Below are 10,637 nucleotides of genomic sequence, written 5' to 3' on the forward strand. Positions count from 1 at the left end.
CAGGCATTAATGGTGCACTTTTGAGAAGCGCATACGACACAACAGGCTGTGTGACAGAATGAGGTTAACGCTTGGGATCGCAGCTAAAAGAGTAAATAGATGCTTTCAATAAATTCTTTTCTTTTTAACCCTCTGCTAATAAATCTAATTGGAAAGGAAAATTGATGTCACTGTCAGATAGAGCACACAGTGGAGCTCCCTGATGGACACAATATAACTACTAACCAGTTCTTACACAATTTATGGAAATAATCACTTCTGAGGGCCTAAAGTTTTCCCAGACTCAGTCTGTGCTGAAGGATTATTTATTTTTTTTCCCACAACTTACCCAGAATCTGTGTGGTTTCAAAGGGCTGGGAATGCTCCTGGAGTGCTGTGAACCCTTTGATGTTGCTGAGGCAGCTGAGTCAGTTCAGTACTGAGGGCATGATTGGGCCATTTAACCCCACAGCCCAGTCTGCTATGGCCAGCTCTGCCTCTGCTGTGTTTCTTTCAGGTTTATGGGGCAGAATGCAAAGCAAAACTTTCAGTATAGCCCAAAAGCTCTGAACATGAATGCTGCTGCATTTCCCTCGATGGGAGATGTGTGTGAGGACCCGGTGTGTTTGAATAGATCCAAAGAGGGGATTCAGACAAAGTTCAGTCAAGTTCCGTGCCAGAGCTTCCTTCAGCTATTTCAGGGTTGTACATATTCCTACCTCATCCTCTTACAAAGTGGAATGGTAGCGCACACAGCTGGAACTGTAACAGAAGTTCAAGAAAATCATCTTCATATCACGTCAGCATCTCACTGTCCGGAGTTCCTTTAGCATAAAGTAACCACAGAGAGTAAAGGCTGTGCTTTGTGAGCGTCCTGTGAGACAAGTGTTACTGGGTGCATGAAACTTGGTTTTCTTGATTTGATGATTTGTTGTGTCAGTATTTGCTTTTATTATTAATTTAACCCAGAAGTTCTCTCTGCACAAAGACCTGCCATACACAATAGTTTTCACTGTGCTGGCAGCAAATTATTGCTTTCAGGGAAAATGTTTGCGTAAGTGGGAATACGATTAGCCCTTTTAAATCATACTCCATTAAGGACTGCAGGAGTTGTATTTTGGCTTCTGTCTAAAACAAGACGTGCTGTATTTTCAAGATAGCAGCTTATCAGAAGTAACCATTTTCAGCTTTAGAATCGTAGTGTTCCAGGTTGACAAAAATAGTGGAACATCTGTCTCCATGAATTAAATCTGATTTGCTTTAGGTAAACAAACTTAAAGACCTTTGGTAGTTGTTTCTGTTCTATCCCTTGCTGCTGATTTGTCCAAATAGCTTCAGAGATTTTCTCTGTGCCTTACCAGCTAAGATGGCATCTATTGTTGTATCATACGGCTCTTCTGAGATTGATGTGGAAGGGCCGCTATTTTTCACCTGACTACAGTTCATTCTTTAATTAATTGACCATGCTAACCACAAGCGGTTTGCTAGTTTCAGGATTGAATGGGCTTTTCTTTATTGATAAAACTGAATGATTGCAGTCCCAGTAACACCAAAGTCATGACATTGCCCTGTAGGCACTGCTCAGAGATTGCAAAGTGTTTTATGTCTCTGAGAAGTCCCATTTCAAGGTACTGATTGTGGCTCCAGACCCACAGACCTGATACCATGTGCTACAAGTGTACAGTGCTTAGCATTCTGTATTTCCTGACTTCAAGATGACCGGCAGGTAGATGTTTTCTGCTCAGATGGAGATAAGTGGTACGTGCAAAGTTCAAAATCAGATCTTCTGCATACTTCTGTGTGAAGTATTATGTGCCAACATATGTACAGGAATTGCAATCAGATCTACTCTCTACCTGAGTGACGAAGAGTTCTCTGCCCATGTATCATTTATCTGGCCAAGAGTTAATGCTCTGAACTGAGATTGGGTCTTCCAAACTATGTAACTGCTTTGATGCTGAGCTCAACGCAATAATTTAGAGGCTGTTCTGACTTCCATGAGACAAGAGTATGTGCCTTGTCACTTGTAATTCTAAGTTCACAAAAGAGAAGAAGATACAGGCTATTTCTTGGATTGTGCTCAAGGGTTGGGGTTTTTTGGCCTGGTTCGTCAATAGCAGATGCTGTCTTTATAACTTGCTTAATTCAGAAAACAAAGAATCAGCTTAGTTTTATTCTGAAGAGAGCAGCCAAGGAATTAACAATAACAGAAATCTGAATTCTGCGCTGTTGGAGAACAGCTCAGAATTAAGGCTGACTTGTCTGAGAACAGCACAAAAGGCAGTGGCATGGAAATGTGAGCTGTAAAGTCATATGTTAGCATGGCTTCATGCTTGTCTGGTGCTTCACCTGCACAGTTGGTCTAAAGCAGTAAGTTCTAAAGCAATGCATCTTGACCTTGTTCGAAGGCTCTCTGAAGACTCTGTGGAACTGTTCAGCTTCAAAGCCTTTGCTAACCACGTGAAGACTCTTATTTGGCTGCACATCCGTGAAGCACGTGTACTATTGCATTAAAATCTCAAGTGCCTGTGGTTTCACAGCACATTCATGCCAGGGTTGCAGAAAGGAATCCACTCAACAAGTAATTCTTTCAGCTACCAGTTACACCTCTTCACTGAGCACAGTTTCATATCCAGCCATCTTATGTAAGCCAGATATATACACAGTGTCTTTGTTGCCATGTTAAGATGCTTGCTTTGATCATCTGCATGAAAAAAATCCCAAGCATCACGTGATAGGAAGCCTTTACTTTGGTTCTCATCTTACTTCTAGATCATCATATATTTTCAGGATACTGACAAGAGATGCACACTCACAAATGTTAGGTACATTAATTTGGCAGGTCAGTGGCGATCTCACTTTTCAAGCTCGATTTTTCATTCATTTTAGTATGAAAAGCTTGTGTTGATTACCTTGGGTTGGACGCCTGTCCTGTGTGCTGCTTTTCTTCTATGCACAATGTAGCTAAAGGAAATGGCTTCATTGCTGAGCCACTGTCCTTTCTGAATAGATAAAAGTAAGAAAATTTACTCCAAGCAGATTGAGATTTTCACTGGGTGGTGTCAGTGGCTGTACTGCATTCATAGAGGACTTTCTTTTCTGCTATTGCAGAGACAAAAGTGTTTACATGAAACTGTTGGTTTGCTTTGAGTTCTGTTAGGTTTGTGTCACATCATTTGTCTGAGATAAAATACAGTTAATACAGGAACACGGTAAGGGAAAAGAGATCATAGAGCGGAGTTAGTAAAGCAATACAATGTTATAAACTCTTCCATGGTTTGTACATGTGCTGAAAGACTGTAATTATTTAGAATATTCTTTAGTATGTCTGTGCAGTGCCCAGCATTATAAACTGTAGGATTCCAGTCAAAGATAGTTTTGCCAAGTCCTGTAAGAACTCTTACAGGTGATCATCTGAGCTGTAACTAAGGAGTCTCAGCTCTGGTTTTGGAAGTATATCAGTCCAGTGTGCCATATATGGTCATTTTAGCTCTTGATTAAAACAACTAAAATAATAAAAGATGACAAATTCATCGCATAGTTTACACAGGAGTTTCAGATATGGCGGAAAAGCTCATATTCGTATCCTGTAACTCATTTCTTGGATTTAAGACAAGGATTCTTTTTACCCTGAGTAACACCATTTGTATTAATTTCTTTGTTTCCTCAAATACAGATCTGCAGGCTTCAGCGTCACCTATCAACGGGAAACTACCAGCTCAATCTGTTCTCAAACCAGCCTGTGATGTTTGTATCTCCCAGCAGCCAGCCACCCTGCAAAAAGCTGATGGAGCTTATAGAGCTGTCAGGAGGAAAAATATGTAAAGCCCTACGTCAGGCAAAAATCTGCATAGGAAAATACTCGGGAAAGAAGTACCAGGAAATAAAATGTTTGTCAGAAAGGTGGATTTTAGGTAAGACGCCGTATTTCAGCACATATGAAACGGTATGCAATATGAATTCAAAAATGGAGTGTAAATAGTTTACTAAACCCTCACCAGCTTACTACCTCTCACCAGTTTTGTTGCCCTTCTTGTTGCCGTTATGATAGTGCCCTGTATAATTGCTATATTCCGCCCATGCAGATGGATTTGACACTGTGGAACTTGTAAAACATGAATGTTTCTACATGGTACCTTACCAGGTACAGGTCTCTGAAACTTAGCCCCATTCTCAGTAAGATAACCATAGAATAACACTAAGAAGAACAGTGCTAGCCTGTCCCTACAAATTGCCATCTTAATCAAATAAATCAAATCAAACTGAAGTTTTGTCTTATCATTGACACTGCAGTGTTACGATCCGGTAGATCTGTGGTTATCTGCTGCGAGTACCAAATGCCAATAAATTCACTCAAGGTTGACCACAGCAAAAAGCCTATAGGTAAATAATGCAGCACCTTTGTTAAACGTAACTGGGTTTGCGGTATTATTATCTGTCTGCATTTGTTTTTAGGGACTTTATCTGTTTTAGATCAGATATTGCTCTGAAATACATTACTGCTTTATCATCTGTTTCTTGTGCACTTGATCTCAAACAGTCCTGCCTTTATATTTCTTCTAGATTCAATCACTCAGCATACAGTGTGTCCTATGGAAAACTACATTTTTCAGCTGTGAGCTAACTCAGGAGCTTCCATATGGCCGTACGGGAACAAGCCTGCTTTGGCCTCAACTAACTAAGCTGTGAATAAAATTTCTAAGAGGATGCAAATTACGTATTTATAAATATAGTTACATGTTTTTAAATTTTTATTACTTATGTAAACAATGATTTTTGTTTCCTTTTAATAAAATTCTTTGATAAAAATCATTATGCTTCCATTTATTTGTTGAAGAACCTTTGGACCTAAAAGTTGAGTGAGTCATTACTCACTAGGAGGAAGTGAAAAGATGCTTTCTAATCCCTAAGTGGATTTGATCCTGTTAAGGTGCAGGTAACTGCTGTGTGTGCACTGGGTGTGTGTGTGCTGGGACTAGCTTTAGTGTAGCTAGCAGGAGCTGTGCTGCCAGGGCATGGATTCCATAGAGTCCCACTTGGACAGCCCATGTTGCTGTGTTTTTGTGAATCATAGAATCATAGAATGGCCTGCATTGAAAAGGATCGCAATAGTTTCAACTCCAATGCTATGTGCAGGGTCACCAACCAGCAGACCAGGCTGCCCAGAGCTACATCCATCCTGGCCTTGAATGCCTCCAGGTATGGGGCATCCACAACCTCCTTGGGCAACCTGTTCCAGCGTGTCACCACCCTCTGTGTGAAAAACTTCCTCCTGTTGACCACTAAGATAGTTGGGTAAAAGAATAAGGTTGCTTATCCCAGTTGTCTGGTAAAAGAATAAGGTTCCTTATCATGCTTAATTTGCACCTCCCATCGTAAACTTCTAAGTCATATTTTCAAAAAACAACTGAAACTCAGTAAATGTGCTGAGGTGCCTTTATATGCTTCACATAGAGACTGAAACCATGAACAGCTACTGATCCCAAGTCAGATGAGTTAAGGCAGCACATCAAGCATATGCTAAAATTTGTTGAAAATTAGGCTTATCACTAAATCCTTTGGGTATGTTTGAATAATGTACGCAAGTGTCCTAAAAGTTAGAATTCTCTTCAATCTGTATTTTTGTTCTCAATAGGTGTAAAGATGTGGATATAAATTATGTTGTGATACGTGTTTAGCAATAAAGGCACAACTTGCTTTCAATATTTGCAGGATCCATCACAATAACATACTGTCATTGCAGAGAATAATGTGTTATCCGGTAACTTAATGACAGCTCATAACTCATACCTTCCAAACCCAATGCTCCCCAGAGCACTCTCAAACAATAGGAAACCTGTAATGAAAGTAATGATTTCAAATGAATATTATGGAACAACCAGTAAGGTTATTTTTAAGTATTGCTATACTATTTCATTGCTACAGCTTCTTGGATCTGGAATGGAACTGGAAAGCACCTTCTCTTTAAACTTGAAGGCTATCCAAGCTTTTTTCTTCAGAGGTTCAGCAGCATCTGTGTGGCAGGCTGTACAGTCCCAAATTAGCACAGTTGCTCTGTAAAACATGTAACATAATACGTTACACATTTTACACACAATAAATGTGTGACAAAAGTTTCCCATAATGATGGCAAAGCTCCAAGTTAAGATTATATTAGGGAGAATTAAACTGGTTTTATTTTCAGAACTACCAAGCAGCTGCAATTCAAAAAGATGAGATCTTTCTTAATATCTGAGTAATGCCAAGCTTTGTTTTAGATACAAAATAGGAAATATAATTAATGTGGGTCTTTTACTTGCTTGGTTTCCCGACACTCACATTCTTAACAGCGTCTTAGCTTGGGAAAAAATAAGTTAGATACAAAAATCGACCATCAGGTCCCTTTGTAAATCCCACTGCTTAAAACTGAAACTGTTTAGCTAATGACCGCGCAGCACTGGCAACACGGTATCACTCTTCACCCTTGACCTTATGAGCCCCTTTATTAAGAAACGAGTTGCCAGGACCTATGGACCAAAATAGAAATACTTAAATAAGTTGTGACATGTGAACATACGGTTCCCAGTCAGTAACAGAACCATTTGTTTGAATTATATTGCTTAACTTTGAGTATTACGACCTCCTAGTTTATTTTGCAGTCATTTCCTAAGCGTACTACACATAGAAATCTGTCACTATTAATTTATACAATGTAACATTCCTAATCAGTTTTCTCATAAATCTTCTTAAGATGAATCTCAACTATTTAAATTGTAAATTCTTGGGTCAACATGTTGATCTTTATTAGTCACACGTGTAACAGACTTGACAGTGAAAAGTCTAATATACTTTTTTGGTTTAACTAAACTGTTTCAATCTCTCATTTGAGATAATTTCCACTTAAATTACATGATTTGATAGATATCCCTGCATCTGTTGACTGCTCTTGCAGTGTCTGCTGTAGGAAAATGTAGCCAGCAGGAAATTAAAAGCCTAATATTTGTCTCATGCGGTTGGTGAGAGAAGAGCTGTACAGCCATACTGTCTGTTGTTTGGTAATGGGACCTAGCAAATATAGGAGTGATTAGAACTGATTCCAAAGACCAGGGTGTTGTACAGGCAGCAAAATGAATCATAGAATCACAGGATGGCCTGGGTTGAAAAGGGCCTCAAAGATCATCTAGTTTCAACCCCCTGCTATGTGCAGGGTCACCAACCAGCAGACCAGGCTGCCCAGAGCCACATCCAGCCTGGCCTTGAATGCCTCCAGGGATGGGGCATCCACAACCTCCTTGGGCAACCTGTTCCAGTGCGTCACCACCCTCTGTGTGAAAAACTTCCTCTAAATAAACCTCCCCTGTCTTGGTTTAAAATTTCATCTTTACAGCCTGAAGTCTTTCACACAAGCAGCAGATCTATGTACCTCAATATGGATTGTTGAACACCTCAGCTCTGGAAGGGAGACACGCTCCTACTCCAGACCTCAGCAGGAGAAGAGGCCAATGTTGACCATTCCCTACGTCAGTAAACTCCGCAGGGAGAATGATGAAAACTTGCCCAATGTTTCATTTGCCAGAAGAAAACAGCCAACCAAAATAAACTTGCACTTGATACCAAGGTCTTGAGTACAACAATAAGCAGGGAAAGCATGGAACGGATTCATGGGTAGTTCTGAGCTGATTGGTTTTATGATCTTCCCAAAGCTCCACGGTTTGCTGAAGTTCTGCCACAGCTCAGCGCTGCTGCACACTGCGGCACTCAGTGCTATCAGGCCTGCCTTAGGAGCAGTCTGCTTTTTGATTGTTTAATCGCCTTTTTGTTTTCAGTCATGTTTTTTGGTGGGGGAGAGATTTTCTCAACCTCAGCTCTTCATTTTTTTACCCTGCATGAAGTGCCTTTGCCATTCATTTGTGAAAATGGCTTAGCTGCTATCTGTGCTTCTCAGGGCTCCAGCCCCCTGCCTATGCAATGTGTGTAACAAAACCACATTGCCGTGATTAAAGAATGTTCTTAGTTAGCTTATTTTGATGAGGAATCTGTTCAAACCAAAAATAAATAGAAAAGCCAAAATAAGTATTATTCCTTCCCGTGGTTTACGTTGGCTGAGTTAATTTCTAAAAGCACTTTAACCCTCAGCACAGATCCCATTTGAACACATTCCATTTGCATTGCTGGTAGAGGTGATACCATCTGGATGCACAAAGCACCACTATTTCTTGCCTCCTTCTTTTTCCATAGACAAAAGGATGCTTTACCACAGGTTAACCAGCTTACTGGGGACTCACAATGGCAAGTACAGCAACACTGAGGCAAAAGACCAGCGCGACATTGGAGTGCGTGTTGTTCAAGTTGTGTCAGCAAAATGGCTGTAGCAAAACTGATCTTATTCAAATGGTACATCCTTAAAACAAAGCAGGATACAAAACACTTTCTGCAGAGTTACAGTGACTACTCATGTAAAATTGGCTCAGGATGCGTCTGAAAGCCAGACCGCTGGAAACTTTCAAGGTGGGTAGAATACACACCTCTTTGTCTCCTTTCTCTGTATCTGTAATCAGTTTTAGATTGCAACTGCACTTGGTATGCATATGTCTAGTGAGCAAGAACTGTACATTCACAATGATCCTAGCATACGAACCATCTCATCTGGCGCTGTTCACTATTATACAGGCTATTGAGCTACTTTTATGTTGCTGGATCGTTTCTTTATTCCTTCATGGGCAACTTTTCAGAGGTTGTTACTTTTTCAGTGCAAATAACCAGCAAAAATTATTGCATCACTAGAATTCCAGTTTGCAGTTCAACCATAAGAAGCTTCTGTTCTCTTAATTGATCTGCATAGAAGTCAATAGAGTTTAGGCACAAATGCATTATGTAGCCAAGCATGAGCAGTACATTTAGTGCTAGGAAGATGCTAGCATATATATTGTTCTTTTTTCACTTCTTTTTTTAACTTTTTTTACTCTTTTGGTTTTGTTTTACTGGTTTCCAATTATTTATTATTATAACTATTACTGCTGGTGTAGCCTCCAATCAATGCAGGAACTGTGGAGTTCCTGACGCTGTATTTCTGTCACTTGTAGAGCAGAAGACAAATGTACCCAAGGAACAGTATCTAGAAAACTGGTTAAACCTTCTTTTTTTCCTCAAAAGCAACTCACAGCCCCAAAGAGAAAAAGAGAGAGAGAGAGAGAGAAAAGGAATATTCACTCTGACTGGAAACTGGAAAGCATGAAAACTCTGCATCTGTGCCAGCAGTCTGACTTCTTTAATGACAGATCTAATAACAGAAAGCCCAATGACTGCAGTTCTATTGCATCAGGCAGATTTTTATTCCCGATCTCCTTTTATTGCTGTTTTTCAGGATCAGCTCTTTGCATGACATGACCCAATGGTGGGCTCTGGAAGAGCATCGCCCTCACTACAGCATGGAGCAGCAGCTCACGGCACAGTGGTTTCAAACTGCCAGTGGTAACAGATAACAGCTGCTGCTGGGCTTCTCAGCACAGGTGCCAGCTTTTGTTCTGAGCTGGCAAAGCAGAGTTTCTCTTCTGCTGATACAGGTGTGGAACAGCCCTGCAGGCACCACAGAGCAGCTCAGGCTCCTGTGCAGAGCTGAGGTGTTGATGGGTAGCTGCCAGCCATAAGGTAAGGTAGGACTACAGGTTTCTTTGAGCTGAACAAGTAAACAGCCCTTAGAGGGGTCCTCAGGGGCTGGGGCCCACTGCTGGGGATGGAGCCCTCTTAGCTCATTGGACCTGAACCTTCACCGGTGGCGCAGCGGTAGAATTGCCGCTTGCAACACCAAAGGGCCCGGGTTCGAATCCCCCCTGTGGTGCAAGCGGTAGAAGTGCTGCTCTGCTACACAGAGGGCTTGAATCCCGGGAGTTGGACTCGATGATCTCTAAGGTCCCTTCCAACTCGCACAATACTATGATACTATGATACTATGATACTATGAAGCTTCTTCCATCCCAGCTCAACTTGTTTGCCTTGTAGCTCCTGTTCTGTTCTGGAAAGCACCTAATCTACCACTAGAGTCGGAATTGTCCCTTGGAGGTCTTTTCTCAAGGAGATTTGTCATTCAGTGCCCTGAGTGCTTTCTGTGTCTTTCTCCAACCTATAGAAATTCTGCAGTTATGTATGAGATGGTGTAGGTGTTGGTACTGCTGGTCCAGACAGGTTTGGAGTTTCTTTCTTCTTCGTGGCAGATTTAATGGAACTACACAGCTATGGCTTATAAGAGAGAGGGAAAAAAAATCCTAGGTCTTTGGGGAGGAGTGTGTAGAGGGAGCTGGTTTCAAAATATTGTCACTGTGACATGATCTTTTAACATCGGCCCCAGCAACTGGAGCTGAAACTTGGAAACTTGTCAGTAAGGAGATACTTTCTGCCATACATGGGTGTCTTTTACGACTGTGCTTTCTCAAAACCTCGGATTATTAAAGATACGTCCCTTCAAAGTGGCAGGAAATAGATAGCTTTTCACTGAGAGCTATTACAAAGATGACCTCGCATGTAAATTACACTGCAGGATATTTAAACAGAAAAACCAAACCAACGCAGCATAGAGCACAGTGTGAATAAAGAAGAAATAGCCTTATCAAAATGGAAAAACAGACCTCACCACTAGGCAGGGCTTCTGCATTATAGAGTGACTGGACATCATCTTTTCCACT

The 10,637-nt window shown here is 41.0% G+C and overlaps 1 protein-coding gene across 1 annotated transcript in view; it reads left to right on the forward strand.

Moving 5' to 3' along the window:
• The window catches only part of MCPH1 (microcephalin 1), a 118,220-nt gene extending 113,437 nt beyond the window's left edge, over positions 1 to 4,783 (forward strand). The window contains exons 13-14 of the mRNA XM_072332983.1: positions 3,656 to 3,893; positions 4,543 to 4,783. Coding sequence (XP_072189084.1) covers positions 3,656 to 3,893; positions 4,543 to 4,598 — 294 coding nt within the window. The 3' untranslated portion in view covers positions 4,599 to 4,783. The remainder of the gene's footprint in view (positions 1 to 3,655; positions 3,894 to 4,542) is intronic.
• Positions 4,784 to 10,637: the final 5,854 nt, after the last annotated feature.

This window comes from Excalfactoria chinensis, chromosome 3 (genome assembly GCF_039878825.1).
Source record: "Excalfactoria chinensis isolate bCotChi1 chromosome 3, bCotChi1.hap2, whole genome shotgun sequence".
Classification (NCBI taxonomy): domain Eukaryota; kingdom Metazoa; phylum Chordata; class Aves; order Galliformes; family Phasianidae; genus Excalfactoria; species Excalfactoria chinensis.